The 18,000-nt window shown below is 56.8% G+C and overlaps 1 protein-coding gene across 1 annotated transcript in view; it reads right to left on the reverse strand.

Moving 5' to 3' along the window:
* Positions 1-18,000, reverse strand: part of ZFPM1 (zinc finger protein, FOG family member 1) — a 34,570-nt gene that overhangs the window by 15,411 nt on the left and 1,159 nt on the right. The window contains 2 exon segments of the mRNA XM_030955976.1: positions 1,766-1,855; positions 3,985-4,116. Coding sequence (XP_030811836.1) covers positions 1,766-1,855; positions 3,985-4,116 — 222 coding nt within the window.

Below are 18,000 nucleotides of genomic sequence, written 5' to 3' on the forward strand. Positions count from 1 at the left end.
CCGACCCGCAGCGGGGGTGACCCAGTGACCCCCAAATCTCCCGGGGGCGCGAGCGGAGCCCCCCGGGCGCGGCGCATCCTCGCGCTGACCCCCGGCGGATCCTGCCAGATAAAGCAGCAAACTCAGGCTGCTCGCAGCTTCCCTTTTGGGCAGCTCCATCCCCGATAAGTGGCGAGCCTGCAGAGCCCCTGATAGCCGGGCCATGGCGGCGGTTGGCGCGGGAGGAGCGGCGGGAGGAACATCCTATCGGCGCGGCATCGCCACCCCGACACCAACGCCGCTCCAATGACAGGCTGCACACGGGCTGCCAGGGCCCGATAATCAAATCTCTTTTACATAAAGAATGCAAATAACCCGCTGCCCCCAGAGGGCAGGGGGAAAGCGAGGCACGGCCTCGGCCAGGCTCCTTTGGGGAGCTGTGGGATCAGCGCGGTGCGGTGACCCCACAGGGGATGGGGGAGCTGTGGGGTGGGAGATGCAGCCCCCTCCCACCCTGCCCTGGGGGCAAAGGGCTGGGAGCAGATAAGGAGGAGCAGGGGGTGGCCTCGCAGCTCCTTCCTGGACACCACATGCAGGAAGGGCTGGGATATCAGCAGGGCCGGCAGGAGCTTCCCCTCGGCCCCGACGGGAAGGGGAGCGGGGTTCCCGCCGGGCCGTGGGGATCTGGGCAGCTGCAGGAGGAGCACGTGTGCTGGCAGCCACTGCTTCCCAGGGCTGCTGCAGCCTGGTGGCCTTGGGGACACAGCGGGACCTGCCTGGTGCGTCCATCCCCAAAGGGCCATCGCTGTCCTGTAGCGGGGCCACCACTGCCCAACGCTCCCAGCCAAAGCTGGGAGCTCCTCTGGGAGGAGCAGGGTGTGGGCAGCACCCACAGGGCCCAAAATGTGCCCAAAATGTGACCCATTCACCCTTGGGGGTGCCAGGTCCTCCTGGTCCCATCCCCACCCACCTGCCAGGAGCCACTCCCAGTGGAACAACCCACAGCCCCAATCAAGGAGTGATGGCCACGAACTAAACCACAGGAAGTTCCACCTCAACATGAGGAAGAGCTTCCCATGGAGGGTGGCAGAGCCCTGGCACAGCTGCCCAGGGAGGGTGTGGGGTCTCCTGTCTGGAGCCATTCCAAACCCACCTGGACGTGTCCCTGTGTCACCTGCCCCAGGTGGCCCTGCCTTGGGCTGCATGATCTCCAGAGCTCCCTGCTTACCCCAGACATTCCAAGATTCTGTGAATCTGTGTGGCACACGTCTGTAACCCCGTGGCTTTGGAGATAAGTGGGTGATAGGGCTGGGGGTGCCCACAGGGCCAGCCCGGCCTCGCTGGTGCCCCGGTGCCCGCGGCCCCGGCGTGGAGATACCAGGGGGAGATAGAGGCTGAATTGGCTCTTTGGGGTTTTGATAACCATCACCAAACCACCCCAGCGTCGCTCTTGTGGTTGCCAGGATGTTGGTGAAGTGCCCTGGTGTGACGCAGGACGTGCCCAAACCCTGCCAGTGCCAGGGAGCGTGATGCCAGCTGCGGGGATGGCATCCCTGCTGCTCCCAAATCCATGCTTTACCATCCCAACAGCGCCCTGGAGGTGTCAGGGATCACAACCACCACCTCACACCTCCCCTCTGCAGGAGTTGTGGGGTTTGCAGCCTGCCCAGCTCCCAGTGCCCCTCATGCTGGTGTTTGCAAGAGGAGGTGGATGCTGGAGGGCTGCTCCAGCAGATCCAGTCAGGACACTGGGATGGAGCAGCACAGCCCCACACCAGAGACTCACCTGGCCCATTCCAGCTGTCTGGCTCCTGGGGGTTTTCTCCTGGATCCGGCTTCTCCGGCTCCTTTGGACTCTCCAGAGCATCTCTGGACTCTGCAGCAGGAGGGGGAAGGCAGCAGGTCAGAGCAGGGCATTCCAGAGGCTGCATTCCCCAGGGGCTGGGACCACCAGAGCAGCGACACCCGGCACTGGGATGGGCACAGGGAGGGGATTCACATCCCCCTGGGAATGCCCAGCCAAGCCCCTCCAGCCCACCCCAACCCCCTGGCACACCCGTGCCATGCCATGCCGTGCCACGCCAGCGGGCCGAGCCCCGCTCCCCTCACGGCTCTATCTGTGGCGTATTCATAGCAACTTCATAACAATTATTTTCTCCATTAACTGCTGCTGGAGATGGGCTGATAAAGGCAATCTGCATATGACAGTGTGGCAGATTAGTGCCCAAAGTACATGTTTGCCTTGGCGTCCCGGGCGGATCGAGCAGCGGAGCCCAATCGATCGGCGCCACCGCGGCCGCCCAGGGGTGACGTCACCACCACTGCAGATTATTAATACAGGTGATAAGCGCCATGATTAACATCAAATAAATCAATCACCGGGTATAAAAGTCCTATTATTTTTGGCTATAAATCAAAGTGCCTGGCATATCGATTTTTATCCATCGCGCTGAAAGCTTTAGTGGCCGTTATTGCTGCTGGGCCTTATCTCTGCTATCACCTCTTTATCGAGGCAGGCCAGTGCCAGGTGCAGCTCCGCGCCCCGGCTCTGGCTCCTCGCCCCCAGCCCGGCTCCCCCATCAGATAAGAGCCCTGATTCCCTCCACCACCGAGCAAAGTTTGCCTGGGAGACCTCCCTGACTCAGATACTGGGGTCCCTTCCCTGCTCCAGTTATCAGGTCCCCTCCCTGTTCCAATTATCACACTCCCTGCCCGGCTTTGCTGTAGGATCCCTTCCCTGCTCTGGCTGTTGGGGTCCTTTTGCTGAAATCGGGGTCTCTCCTTGCTTCAACTAAGGTCAACTCCCTGCCCAGCTTTGGGGTCCTGCCCTGCCCCAAATACTGGGGTCCCCTCCCTGCCCCAGCTACTGAGGTCCCTTCCTTGCCCCTCATTATTGGGGTCCCTTCCCTGTCTTGTGATTCCCCCCTACCTCATCCTGTTGGGGCTGTCAGGGTCCCTTCCCTGCCTTAAATGTTGGTGTCCCTGGCTGTCTCAGCTATATAAGGTGTCCCTTCCCTTCTCCACTATCAGGATCCCTCCCTGTCCCAGGGCGGATCCCTGGTGCTCCGTGGCCTGGCTGCCCTGGTGGATGCCTGGTGCACCATGGCCTGGCTGCCCTGGTGGATCCCTGGTGCACCATGGCCTGGCTGCCCTGGTTTTGGGGGACATTTCTCCCCCAGATGCAGCTGGAGGCAGCGGGGTTTGCCGGGAGCTCGCTGAGCCGGCGCAGCCTTGCCCCGGCGCGGTTATCTCAAAGGGCACTGCAAACATTAACTGATTGGGATTTGCCCCCACCTCCACAGGAAGGAACTCAAAGGATATCTGGGACTGTTTCAGCCCGGCCCTGAGTCGCAGCCACCTTTGGGGCGCGGCACAGCACGGCTCCAGCCTGGCGGCTGTGTGGCCAGCACGGTGCCACCAACGGCCCCGTGCCCACAGCCCACCTGTGCCACAGCCCACCTGTGGCCTCTGGGGCTGCTTGGCACCCCGGGGGAGTCACTCGGTTGTGACTTTGTCCCCCTGAGCAAGGGAACTTTGCACCCCAAGGGACGTGACTTTCATCACGGGTGTGGAGAGGAACTTTGTACTGCAAAGGATGTGACTTTGCACCCCGAGAGGTCACTCTGCATCCCTGGCATGGGACACTTTGCATCCTAAGGGAACGTGACTAGCACCCCAAGCTAGGGGGAAGGGTCATTCTGCACCTAAGGGGTCACTTGATATCCCAAAGGTCACTTAATATCCCTGTGAAAGGTCACTTTAAACCCTGACTATGTAACTCCACACCCCAAGAGGGTCCCTTCATTCCCCGAGGGACACGACTTTGCAACCTGGGCTGTCCCCAGGGTGCCCAGAGGGATGGAACCCCCAGGGACAGGGGACTGTCCCTGTCCCACCAACCCCAAGGAGTGGCCAGGCTGCTTCCTGAGCTAATCCCAGCGGGTTGCTCTGGTGGCAGGGCCTGTCCCTGTGGGGAGGGGACAGCAGGGACAGCCCAGGGCTCACCTTCACTGCCGGGGGGGCTGCAGGTGTCGCGCTCGGCGGAGCCCTCGCAGTCCGAGGTGGCCCCGTCCCTCTCCGAGGGGCTCTTGTCCCCCACCGGGGCGTCCTCGCCTTCCTCCATCGCTGCCAGGGACCCTGTGGGAGCAGGGACAGGGTGGTGAGGAGGGCACAGCCACGGGGAAAAGGTGCCAGGGGGTTTTCCCAGCTGGGAAATCAGGATGCTGGGAGGAGATGCCCCACAGGGAAGGAAGGGAAAGCTCTGCCCAGCCATCCTGGCAGTGCAGCATCTCCCTGGGGTGCACTGTCCCCTTGCAGAGGTGGCCATGCCTTGCTCCAGGTGTCCCCTCCCTGGGGCACTGTGGGGAATCAGCCTGTGCACACAGATGTGGCATCACCTGTCCCCAAAAGAGACCCCAGAAATGATCCCCACCACCCCTTACCCAACAAGGGACACAGACCCGTGGGGATGGCACTGCAGGGGGGACATGGGGACAAACAGGGTGCACACGGGGGACACCCCTCAGCCCTGCCATCTGTTTCCATGGCAATGCAGCCACATCCCCAGCCAGGCAGGCAGGGCCCAGCCCTGGTGGCACACATGGCACACATGGCTGGCACCGCACGACGCCGCAGGACCGGGGACCACGGGGGGACCACGGGGGGATCGGAGCGGGGCCAGCCCGTCTGCAGACCTCAGCTGCTCGCCGTGACTCCAGGCATGTATATTTACAGCAGCAGAACAAAGAGCCCATAATCTATACAAAGCACACAACAATGAGCGTGAATAAAGAGGCTGCCGGAGAAGGGAAGGCAATTTATTCTAATTCTGCTAATTTCAGTTCCAGCACAATTAAAAAGGCTCTGATAATATTCAGAAACAATCGCCAGCTAACAAATCGTTTCTCCCGCTGTAAATGAAACATTGTTAGGCTAATTTCTTCCTTCACGCCTTCACGGCTCTTGGGCTTCTGATAAAGTTAACCCGACGCTCGCCTGCGCTGGGGTTTGGCACCTCCAGCCTGCCCAGGTAGGGGTGGATGGGGCTGGGAAGGGATGGGTGGGACCAGGAGGGCACCTGGCACCCACCCAAGGGTGCTGAGACCACCCACATCCTGCCTGGGAAGAGCAGGAGGAGGATGAGGATGGCTTTGGGTACCACAGCATCGTGGCCTACAGGGATGGGCAGCCAACAGCATCCCATGGATGCATCCCATATCCCACCCCAAAATACCCATCCCCAGCCAGGAGGGAAATGGGGATGCCCCATATAAATCCAACTGGATGCTCCATATAAACCCAACTTTGAGTGCTGTGGTGTCACCAAGTTCCTACAGGGATGGTGGGTGGGCAACAGCACCCCAGTCCCACGTCACTGGGGTCCCTGGATCTGCCCTGGGATGACCCAACCCCACCCTGAAATCTCCATCCCCAGTCAGGAAGGAGATGGGGATGCTCCACCGAAATCCAGGTGGGGTTTGGTGTCACCCAGCGCCTACAGGGGTGATGGAGAACCAACAATCCCAGAATCTTGTCACTGTGATCCCTGGATGCATCCTGGGACCACCCACACCCCACCCCAAGACACCAAGGCCCAGGCACGAGGAAGATGAGGCTGCTCCATATAAATCCAATGTGTCAAACCTGGTATGGGGACGATTGGTGGCCAACAGCATCCTGGAATCATCTCACACCATCCCTGGATGCATCCCACATCCCACCCCAAAGCACTCCCAAGGGAGATGGGGATAAATAAAATAGATAAATATAAATAAAAATAGAATAAAAATAAGATAAATCTAACCCTGTAAAAGCAGGGGTTTGGGGACCACGGTGTCACCCAGTGCCCATGGGGAGGCTGGGTGGCCAACAGCACCCAGAATGGTGCCCTTGGGTGCATCCCAGCCCCACTGCAGCACCCAGTGCCCACCAACCCCCAGGGACGCGCTGCCAGCGCTCCCAGCTGTGCGGGTTAAACCAACCACTGGGGGAAAAAATCAAAAAAGGGGGAAAAAAGGGAAAAAAAAGAAGCGAGCGAGGGAGCGGGAGCAGGAGCAGGAGCGGAGGGAGCGTCACTTGCCCGGGATTGCTGGGAGCCCTGCACAGTTATCACCGCACACAGCCTCCCTCGGCTGGCCTGATCTGTCTATTCTTCATTAAGCAAATACGCTGAAATGGAAATGAAAACATAATAGCTATTTGATTCTCGGCGAGATATTTTGCATATTGGTTCAGCGCTGATAGTGGAATTTCATCAACTCCCTTTTTTCATGCTTTAAAACTGAATTACTGAGGCTGGTTTTACAGAGAGGGGAAGAGCCAAAAAACGCTCCCTTCCAAGATACTCCGCTTCGACGATTAACTCTTCTCCCTCCCTCCTTTTTTTTATTGATAACGAGCAAGGATTTCTTTTTTTTTTTTTTTCCTTCTTTTTCTTCTTTTTTTCCCTCAAAAAATAATATTAAAAAAAATAAAAGACAGTGACTGTACAAACTTGCAGGGAGCTGAGGAGCTGTGGCCGTGTCAGCAGGGCTGGGCCGAGGGTCGGCATTCCCAGGGAAACCCGGCGTTATCCAGGTAATGATTTGATCACTGCACTCCAATTAAGGCTCTCCCAGCGCAGGAACAATAAAGCTTTTCTTGATTCTTTGTGCTTAGCTGGTAAATTAAATAAAAGGCAAAAGAATATAGGGAATCAAGGAGGAGGAGGTGGGGGGACTTTTCCAGGCTGCCAAGAGCGAGACCCTGGGTGCTCGGAGAGCCGGCATGGAGACAAGAGCAAAGTGATAAGAGGCCTTGATAACAGATAGAAAATAGCAACAGCCACAGACTTTCCCACCGGCTCTGGAGCAGGGAGGAGAAGGAGGAGGAAGAGGAGGAGGAGGAGTTCCCATGGTGGAAAGCAGGTCCTGGATTGAGAACACGTGCAGGCTGGTGGCAACCTGCCTTTGCCGGCTGGCGCTCCGCGCTGCTGTCAGGTCCAAGTGTTTATTTTTAAATACAAATTTAAATAAAATTTCCCATCCGACTCCTTTCCAATTCCCATCTCTGGAAGCGTTCAAGGCCAGGTTGGATGGGGCTGGGAGCAACCTGGGCTGAATGGAATGTGTCCCCGCCCGTGGAGGGGGAGGAAGGAGATGAGCTTTAAGGTCCTTCCAACCCAAACCATTCTGGGAATCCACAACGCTTATTGCTAAAAATAAAAATTCCTCCAAGTCCCATTGGGCAGGGGATGAGTCCAAGGAGGGCTTCAGGAGTCAGGGAATGAGGGACAGAGCCTGGACCCGGGTGAACTCACATCCCAAACCTTCTCTCCAGGCACCTCCAAGCTCAGCCTTGGCTCTGGGTATCACTGGGGGGACAGTGGGGACATCTCAGCTGTGCCAGGGCATTCTGAGGGATATTCCAGCTCCACCAGGCAGGCAGCATAATGGAGGATCCCTTCTCCATCCTTCCAGCTCCTCCTCATCCCTGCGCTGGCACCATCCTCTTCCAATTAAAAACCACAATAACAACAACAACAATAATAATAATAAATAACAATAATAATAATGAAAACCAACCCAAAAGTAGGTGGGCAAGGCTCCAAACCAGGTTTTGGGATGCACAAAGCATCACCAGGATACTCATCCATCACCTCATGCTGGAAATGCGGGAATTCCACTCAAGCATTGCTTCCTCGCTGCCCTAAATCACCTCTTTTCCCCCTCAATTATGGAGCCAACAGCAAAGTGCTGCAGGAGCAGGGCAGAATTCCTCGGGGAAAGATGCTCCTGCAGTCAGTCCCGGCTGCTCCTTCAGCAAAGGCAGCCCTGGTGGTTTGGTGGGACCTGGAGCATCCCGGGATTCCCCAGGGTCTGGTGGCGGGGCTGTGCCAGAAACACCCGGAGAACAACCCGGGCTGCAAATCCTGCAAATCCCGCTATCTGATGGGCCACCGGCCCGCTCTTCTCGCCCAATTCCTCCCTGGGCCCTGCCGATGTTTGTTTTACCAACGACCTCAGCTGCTCCCCGGTTGGTTCCCTGCGGACCGGGAATGCCAAGCCGGGACAAAGGAGCTGCTACTGCTCCACCGGGAGATCTCCCCGCGGTGATGCTGCACTGAATTCCAATAGTCCGGGGTCTGTTTGGGAGGAAAAGGGGCTTTTGGAGCACAAATCAGCCCTCTCATCCCCTATCAGGCCGGCTGCAGCATCCCAGGCCAGGCTGTTCCCATGGGTATCTCCCCATGAAAGATCAGCCCCGTGCACGGAGCTGATAGAGGCTGGGGCCGGCCCCAGGGGGCTTTATCTCAAATTTGGGGCCCTTCTCCATCACCTCCAGATAAAACTCACCCTGAGCCTGCCCGAGGTGCCCTGGGGAAAAAGGGCAAGGAAAAAAAAAGTATGGTTGGAAAATCAGAAGGTGTAGGGGGGATTTATAATGTATTGATCATGATTTGGTATTAAATTATTACTGGTTTATCCAGCAGGTGGTAGGGATGCTGGGATTGCAGATGGGGGATATTTATAATAATTTACAAATTAATTTTATAGACTCATTACGTTTTTGTGTTCAGGCCTAATTTATCCCAGAGGGGAATAGGGGACACAGGTGCTGGATGATGCTGTAATCCTTGATGAGAAGATGCTCCAGCTGCTCATGAGGGGCTTCATAACGATTAATATTATTACATTGATAATCTATTAGGCCTAATTTATACCAGGAAGGGGAATAAAGGGCGGTGGGGGAATAGAGATGGTGGGGGCACGGAAGGGGCATTGCTTGTGGGATGGTATTTACAATAATTGTTAAATTTATAATAATTGTTAAATTTAGAATAATGATTACATTTATAGTAATGATTGCATTTTTAATAATGATCACATTTTTAATAATGATCACATTTTTAATATACTTAGGCCTAATTTTTCCAGGAGAGGAACGAAGGACAGGGCGGGAATGGAGGTGTTGGGAAGACTGGGATTTCTTGGGATGGGATAGGATGTGGGATGGAATGCGTGGGATGGGATGCTCCAGGCACTCCTGGGCAGCTGCTCTGTCCCAGCCACCACAGCCTGGCCTGGTGGAAGGTCCCTGCCCTGGAACCAGATGAGCTTCAAGTTCCTTCCCAACCCAAACCATTCCAGGGTGAAATCCAGAACCCCTCCCATGGGACAGAGCCCCCCGGAGCATCCCTCGGTGCTGTGCTGCCCCAGGGGAGCCCCCAAGGGAAGAGCAGGAGCGGGGAGAGGCTGAGCCTGAGAAAAAGCAGCGCTGCTGATAGGGGAGGGATTGGTTTCAGCCGGAGCTGCTCGCGCTGCCAAGCCCAGGCGGGATCGCGGCGGGTGCAGTTACTGAACATTCATCACTGCCTGAACTCTGTAACTTTATCAGCAGCGAGCGGCGCCAGCGCCGGCCCCGCCAGCCCCGGCTCCGATGGGCCGATAAAGCACCGAGAGATTCCGGGAGATTGGGGCGCTCCGGGGGCCGCCATTCCCAACGGGAACGGCCGGCGCATCCACCGCGCGCCAGGCAGGGGAGGGAGCCGGGGAACAGATCCGGGGACAATGACAATGGAGTGACTTTAGGTTTCAGATGGGGTCGATAAGGCCCTGATAGATTTGGAGAGAGGAGAGAGCGGAATGGAGCCGTGCCGGGCGCGGAGGATGGATGGGGATGCTCCGGGAGAAGGGATGCGCTGAACGTGGCCTGGAGAGCGCACGGAGCCACGAGAGGCTGCTCCGAGCACAGCGGGGAAACTGAGGCAGCTGGTGAGACCGGGAGAGGAGGACCATTCCTTCCTGGAGCTGTCTCCATCCAAAGCCCATCCAAGAGCAGTGGGAGGTGTTTGTCCCCATGGTGATCCAGGATGTGGGCGCTTCGGGAGCAGCTGGATACGCAACGAGATGGGAAAGAAATTCCATCCAGGAAGATCAGGCTCCAAGCACGCCAGCCCTGCTCCCTGCCAGAGGGTGGAACTGAGGGAAAAGCCCTAAATTCGGATACTTGTCCCACCTGGAATAAAGACATTCCAGGCAGGAAAGGCTGGGGGTGGGGATGCTCAAGCAGTGCTTGAGCACATCAATACCAGGTGACAGCGAGGACAGAGGTCAAGCTCTGGGCTAATCCAGCGACAAATTACCCTGAGATGCCGAGCTGGAGCCATCCCCCTTCCTGTGGGAAGCAGCTCCAGGTCCTGCCAGGTCCATCTCACTCCCAAAAGCGATGGAAAGGGAACAGAGATGGTTTTCAGTGTCCACCCCAAGGCTTTCACAGCCCTGGGTGACAACAAGGCCCGAGGGATGGGGACAAGGATGGGGACAAGAGGACCTCAGCGAAGTTGCTCTGGCTGGGATGTCCCTGCTGCTCCCAGTCCCACAGGATGCCCCATCCCAGCTCCCAGAGCCATCCTGGAGCACTCCAGGCAACCAGCAGGAGCTGTAGGGGCTCCAGGGGCAGGGAAGGACCCTCAGAGGGCACAGCCAGGTTGGGTGGCCCAGCCGAGAGCAGATGGCACCAAACCTGGCACATGGAGATCCCTGGGACAGCACTGCTCCCAGAATCCTTCCCTGCCTTCCCAACCCTCCTCTTCCTCCAACTCCAGGCCCTTCTCCTGCCCGGCTCCGTGGACACCGAGTTCTCTCCGTGCAAACGTGCCTGTGCTGCCTCTCTCTCTTTCTTTTTTCTATTTTTTTTTTTTCCTGTTCTTGGCATTTTGGTGGAGCGAGATAAGAGCGAAAAACAACAGAGCTGCCCGGAGAGTGAAAAAGGGAGATAGATAACGCAGATACTGACTCCTACACAAAACAGTCCTGGCTTTATCTCTGCTTTTTATCACAGTTCCCCTAAAAAAAATAAAGAGAGCAGCCCAACTGGAATGGGGCAGCACATTAAAAAATGAACTTTATACTGTTTGCTCTTTAGTTTTATATTTAGATGAAACAAACTCAGAGGCTCGTGGTCGATACCTTCTCCAAGCTAAGAAGTCTGGAAGCTCTGTTTGCTCCAGTGGGGATGAGTGAGGAAAGCCAAGGAGTTGAGTATGGATGGGGCAGAGGGATGAGGCTGCTCCAAAGTATCCAGGGCAGCATCCTGCAGCAGAAACAGGAAGGTGGATACAGAAATGGAGATGCTTTCCAAGCATCTCTGGTGCTGCCAGCTTGGGGACAGATCCCAGCTGAGATGGCCCAGCCACCACCAGGATCCCGGCCATGTGGCACAGCTGGCAAAGCCCGAGCTGCCCCTGGGTGCAGGAACAGCATCTCCATCCCAGCACAGCGCTGCCCTACACCCCACCCACAGGCTCCCAAAAATCCTCTGTCCCCCCATTCCTGAGGGCACCTCACAGGGCTCTGCCTTCCAGCTGGGAAGGGCATTTTGGAGCAGCAAAATCCCAACTCCCAGGGCACGGCCAGAAAGAGGGAAGGAAGGAAGGAAAAAAAAAATAATAAAAATGGACTGGAGGTTTTTCCCTCCCCTCGCACTCCCTTCCCTACCTTCTTTTTGAAAAACATAATTTATCTGTGTATTATCAAGAAATCCAGACACTTTAATCAGTGAGCTATGAAGTCAGTATTTCCATTCTTATCTAGCGGAGGAGTGGAAATGGAGAGCAGATAGGCAGCTCCGAGCCCGGCCGTGGTGGGGAATGTTAATGGGAGGAGCGGCGGAGCCATTGGCTACCGAGCTGCCGCTATCGCTGCCATTATCGCGCCCTTATCGCCGCAACCATCGCAGCGCAGTAATGGGGCCAGTTCAACTTTCCGCATTATCATAGGAGCTGCGAGTAGCATGAGAGGCCTCGGCTGGGAGACAGAGAAGAGAGAGAGAGAGAGAGAGAGCGGCCAAACTTCCCGGCCGAGCAGGGAGGGGAGGGAAGAGCGGCTTTTCCTCCCCGCCGTGCCCTCCCGAGCTGGGGATGCTCTGCTTGGTGCTCCCGGTCTCACATTCCCAAAGCTGCGGGAGGAACATCTCCAAAGCCCCGGGGACTGACTCCATCGAGCATCCCAAAACCCTGGGTATCAACCCTGAGGGACATGCCCAAAGCCCAGGCATTGACCAAGAGAAGTATCCCCAAAACCGCAGGCACCAATCTCATGGAGCATCCCAAAACCCTGGGTACCATCCCAAGGCACATCCCCAAACCCCAGGCACTGACCCAGAGAAGTATCCCCAAAACCGCAGGCACCAATCTCATCGAGCATCAAGTTGTTTTTCACTCTTATCTCGCTCCACCCAAAACCCTGGGTACCATCCCGAGGCACATTCCCGAAGCTACAGGGACTGACCCTGCTGAGCATCCCCCCAAAGGCTCAGGCACAGCCTTAAGGTGCACCCCCAAACTCCTGCAAGCATCCATAAATTCCTGGGCACTCAGCGCAAGGCGCATCCTTAAAGCCCCAGGCACTGAATCTGTGGGGAATCCCCAAAGTCCCGCGTGCCAAATACCCCCAAAATCCTGGGCACCGACCCCAAAGCCCATCCCTAAAGCAAGGGGTACCGACCCCATCAAACATCCCCAAACCCTGGGTTTGCATTCTCAAAACTGCAGGCACCATTCCTAAATATTCCCAAAGTTCCAGGCGCTGATCCCATTGAACATCCCAAAAGCCTCCAGGCACTGACTCCACCAAGCATTCCCAAAAATGCAGGGACCCTTCCTAAATACTGCCAAAGCTCCAGGCCCTGACTCCATTGAACATCCCAAAAGCCTCCAGGCGCTGAGCCCACCAAGCATCTCCAAAAACACAGGAACCAATCCTAAATACTGCCAAAGTTCCAGGCACTGACCCCATCAAACATCCCAAAACCCCATGCACTGACCCCAAAATCGCCTGGCCATGCCCTTACTGAGCACTCCCAAAGTTCTGGGACCCCGACCCCACTGAGCATCCCCAAGCCCTGGCACTGACAGGGAGGCACATCCCCAGATCCTGGGGTCAGGCTCCCAGCTGGCCAAGGCCAAGGGAAAACAATGGATCCACATTTCATCAGATGGACAAACCCGAGGAGCACATTTCCTCCACACGCTATCGAAGGGGAGATGTCAAGAAAATATGTTGATGTGAGAAAGAGGAGATAAAGAATTATTTTGGAGGAAAAAAGCCGTGGAAGGCTCTTATCTGGAGTGACTCATAGGCACACACTCCTTAACCCCACTGCAGCCCAAGGTCAGCAGTTGCATTCCTTTCGGCATTTCAGCCCTTCCAAAAAAACATGTTGCTGCAGGAACAATGTGGAGCCTTTACCGGGCAGCCATCGGAAGAGGGAACTGTATTACCCCGAAACACTTGAACTTTCCTGATAAAAGGAGCAGCAGGACACAGCCCGGCCAAGCTGGAGCGGCCAAAAGCCCTGAGTCAGGCAGCAGAAACAGTCATGGGATGTGGCGCAGAAAAAAACCGGAGATATTGGCCTCCTGCTCCCATTCCTGCTCTTCTCCAAAGTGGGTGAGCTGATTTCTTGGCCCCATGGGAAGAAAAATCCGTGTCTTCAGCATGGAGCAGATCTGGAGTGCGGTGCAGGGCTGGCACAGAGGCCTTTTCCAATTCATCTTCTCCAGTGCTGAATTCTGAGATGCTCCAGGTTCCTCGCTCCTGCCGGTTGCTCACATCCCTCTCCCCGGGCAGCATCAGCTCTCAGCCCTGGCTGTGCCTCTGTGGAAGCCCTGGGCTGGTTTTTCCTCAACAGCAACGTCCCATCAAGTGTTTCCCAAGGCAGATCATGTTTTTTTTTGCAGCAGGACGGATGGAAAACATCCTCAAAACATCCTCTTCCTTTGGCCAGCACGGCTGCGTTTGACCCAAAATCCACCAGCACCACGCAGGGCCCAGCAGCTCCATCCCCAGCCCCGCTGCTCCCACTCTGGGCAGCGTTGTCCTTTCCTTTCCCAGGGATGTGGGTGCCCCCTCAGGGCTGGGAATGCCCCATGGCACGGAGATTCCTGCACCAGGATGATGTGGACAGGGTGATGCCTTTGGGGTGATGCCTTTGGGGTGATGCCTTTGGGGCTGCCCCTCTCCAGGAACCTGGGATCACCTGTGCCGTGGCGCTGCCTCCTTGCACAATTCCTGCAACACCCGTGGGGAAAGGATTGCTTTCCTCCCCAGCCCTGATTGCCGAGCTGGCCGCATCACAACTTGGCCAAAGGGGAAGCTGCAGCTTGCTAGGTGGCCTCGTGATTCACCGTGGAAAATAAGACCTTGCCCAACCTCGCCATTGGGATCCCGAGGTGTAAATCCCGGCTGGAGGTGGCTGCCCCGAGGTGCCAGGGACAGTCCATGGCTGTGGCTCTGTGCCCATGCTGGGGATGGTGTGGGGGTGTCCCCCGGGGGCTCAGGAGGTGGAAGAGCTGCAGCAGACACAAAACCAACCCAGCCCCAGCGCCCACGGCCCTGGAAGGAGCTGCTGGCAGAGCCTCCCTCACCTCCCTGGCTGGGCCCTCGGCAGAACTGGTTTGGCCGTGGCCAGCCCAGCTCCAGCCCTGGCTCCCTGAGCATCCCCTCATCCTCCTCTCCTGGGGGTGGCCAGGAAGAGCCATCCTGGGATATACCCTCAGCACGGCCCCAAAAGGGCTCACAGGGTTCCCTGGCATCGAGGGATGCAGTGTGCCACGGCTGGCAGGGCATGGGGTGGTGGCACTGGCCAGCAGTGCCATTCCTCCATTATCCATGGTGAATGGGTTTCCTGCTCCCAGCTGTCCCCTTGGCCACCAGCTGGCAAGCTTCTCCTGGAGCTGGGGCCTGCAGGGATGCTCACGCCTGGCTCTGCAAGAGGAAGGAAACTTCTTCCAGCATCACCTGAAGCTGGGACAGACCCTCCACTGGGAAGGAATGTGCCTTGTGGGAAACACCTGGGGATGGCTGGGAGAACATCCCACGGTGGGCTCAGCTGGGCGCATCCCACCAGTATCCCACTGATCCCCTGATATCCCAGTGATGCACTGATATCCCACCGGTCACTCCCCTATCCCACCCATGGGCACCACGATGCTCCCCAGCCCTGGGAGGCCCCAGTGCCACCAAGGGCACATCCCAAGGGGCCGGTGACAGCCAGGCTGGGCAGAGCCACTGCAGGGGCAGCGGTGCCACAGGGCTCTGCCACCCTCGCCCTGCCAGCTGCTCGGTGCCACCGCCGCGCCAGGGCTGGCAAAAGCCTCGGGCTGTTTGCACAAGAGGGGAGGGGTTGGCAGGCAGGCAGGCAGCGCCCGTGGGTGTCACAGACATGTGGGACACGGGGATGCCATGCTGGGGATGCCACCAGTGGGGTACAGGGGGGCCGGGAGGCTGAGGGAGCCCCGGGATGTGCAGAAAATTCCGGTTTTTGGGAGTGGAGCTGTGAGGCCCTGTCGGCACTCAGCTCATCCTGGGAGTAAACCCTCCCCACCCCACAGAGCACCCCAGGGTAGCACCTCCCCAAACACCCCCACCCCGGAGGCGCGGATGGGGAAACTGAGGCACGGAGGTGGCGGGGATGGAAAAGTGCAGCTGCATCAGAGCGCAGAGGGAAAAACAGGCAAAAAAACCCAAAAAACCAACAACAACAAAAAAAAAGCAACAAGCAGAGGTGGTTGAAACGGAGTCACCTGAAAGGGAAGGACTCAGGAGGGAGGAAGGCAGCGGGAAGGAGCAGGCAGGAGGCGTGCCGGGAGCATCCCACGCCACCGGCTCACCACGCCGCCGCTAAAAATAGACGCTGGGTTGGCCACTGTCATCTTTAAAAGAAACGCAATTTTCCAAGCTCCCGGGAGGGAAGGACGGCTCTCCCACGGCCACCCCCTGCCCGGCTGCCCCATCCCCTTCCCGGCATCGCCGCCGAGCCCACGCGGGACCGGGGAGCAGCCGCGCGTGCAGGAGGAGGGGAAAAATAAAACCAAACAGAACCACCCGAACCCAGCACAGCCCATCGAGAGACGGCGGCTTTAACAGCGCAGATCGCACTCCTTATCTGACACCATCTAATAGCAATTAAAGAAAATCCACATGCAAAAATATGACGGTGTTTTCACCTCCCCCCCCACCCCCAGCCCGTGCGTTCGCTCGGCGGTGCAGAATGGGAGATAATCATCAAAAAAAGTCAAAGCTCTCATCAAACTAATGCAACATCTGCAGCCGATAACAGGAGCTGGGAGAGCTCGGCTTCTCAACCCAGCTCGCTTCACAGAGCACATGGAGCGGGGGAAACCACCCCACCACCTTGAGAAATAAAAACACACATGCAGCTGCCCCCCATCAGATAATTAAAGTGCCTGCGTTAATCACATTTGCAGTGGAACAAATTGTTGGAGCCCTTTTGCCCCTCTTTGCTGTGTTTGTTGTTGTAGCGAATCCTGCTCCGGTCTGGTGGGGAGAGATAAGTGGTCCTTATCAGCCCTGGCAATCTCTATCAGGATGGAGATCGAGGCTTGGCGCTTATCAGGAGCTCAGATCTACTGTAGCTGAGCGCAGAATAAAAAGGGAAAAGGAAAAAAAAAAACCAACACCATAAAAAAAATAATAACCACAAACAGGCCCCTGCAACTATGACAAAACATTCGCTTCCAGCTCGCTTAGGAACAAAAAAAAATAATAAAAAATATTAAAAGAACAAGGGAGGGGGAGGCACATCAGCGCGATGAGATCAATCTCGGGCTTATCAGCTCCCCCATCGCAGGACCCGGCGCTGTGAAAGCACCGGCAGCTGCCAGAGCCTCGCTCATCAGCTGGGCGCCCGCGCTCCCATGTTTGAAGTTAATAAATATAACAGGCTATCTGGGTTGGAGATCAGCTCCTGCTCCCTATCAGCCCCTCACATCTATCTACCAGCAGAACAAAAGACAGACACACACAAAAAAAAAGAAGGAAAAAAAAATCAACCACCCCATAAGGCAGAAGCAGCTGCAGGGAGGTTGGTGGTACAGGCAGGGATGGAAAGAAACTGTCCTCTGCGGGCAGGAACCCCCAGAAATGAAAGGGAGAGATGCTCGGGGTGTTTTCTCTGCTATCGAAAGCCCCCATCGCGATGCAATCGGCTTTCAAAGCCTCCCCAGCGCTGCCGGGGGGGCTCGGAGGGAGCGGCAGCCCCGGCCCCTCCATCCCCGCACGGCTCCAGCCCGGAAAGGCACCGAGGAGAGGAAGGTTAAAGCAGCTGGTTAAATATAGTCCGGTGTCTGATCTTTGTCTTATCTCTGCTGGCGATCGCCCGCTCTCCCGGCGATCTCCCCGCGAGCCTTAATCTGCGCCTCGCATCGGGCTTAAAAAAAAAAAACAACAAAACCCCAACCCCACAAGAGAAGGCGAAGGCAGAGCGAGAACATCGCGTCACCCAGGAAAATAAAATCAGCAGATACCAATCTGGAGGAGGTTTTTAATGCTCCAGCCGAGATGATAAGGAGGATAGACTTTGTGGAAACAGGTCCGGTCTGTACATGAGAGGAGTCTGGTTACCGGAGCCCTGATTCATGCATACCTTCCCTGATGGAGCAGCGGCAGGGCGCTCTCGCCGCGCTCGCCGCCTCTAATGACTGTTTTCATGTTGACACATACAGGAAGGCTTCCAAGCTCTCAGCTTTTAATCACTTTTGGCCATCGCCGGCGGCCTGAGATCAGCCTCCCACTTTATCATTTCTTCACATCTCTGCAGAAAAGCAGCAGAGGAAGGAGATACGAGGAGCCGCCGCCGCCGCCCGGCCGAGCTGCCACGGCCTCGTCCTGCCCCAGTTTGCCCCGCAAAGCCGGCGCTGGTGGGCGCTGGGAGCGGGCATCCCGCAGGGAGCGGTGCCATTGCAGCGCTGCCGCTCCGAACGCTCCCGGCTGAGCGAGCCCGAGTCACCCAGGCAGGGCTTTTTGGCGAAATAAAGCCGCGGAAGTTGGAGAAAGCCAAAGGAGAAAAGTATCCCGGAAAAAAGAAAGAAAAAAAAAAAAAGGAGGCAGCTGGGACTATTTTTAACTCTCCCCGGGTAAAAGTCTAGCTGAGCGTTATCACCACAGCAATCACCCCAGGCAGGGAAACAGGTAGGTGCAACTCAGCCTTGCAATTATTTCAGGAGAAAGATAAAGGTAG

Source organism: Camarhynchus parvulus, chromosome 11 (genome assembly GCF_901933205.1).
Source record: "Camarhynchus parvulus chromosome 11, STF_HiC, whole genome shotgun sequence".
In the NCBI taxonomy this organism is placed as follows: domain Eukaryota; kingdom Metazoa; phylum Chordata; class Aves; order Passeriformes; family Thraupidae; genus Camarhynchus; species Camarhynchus parvulus.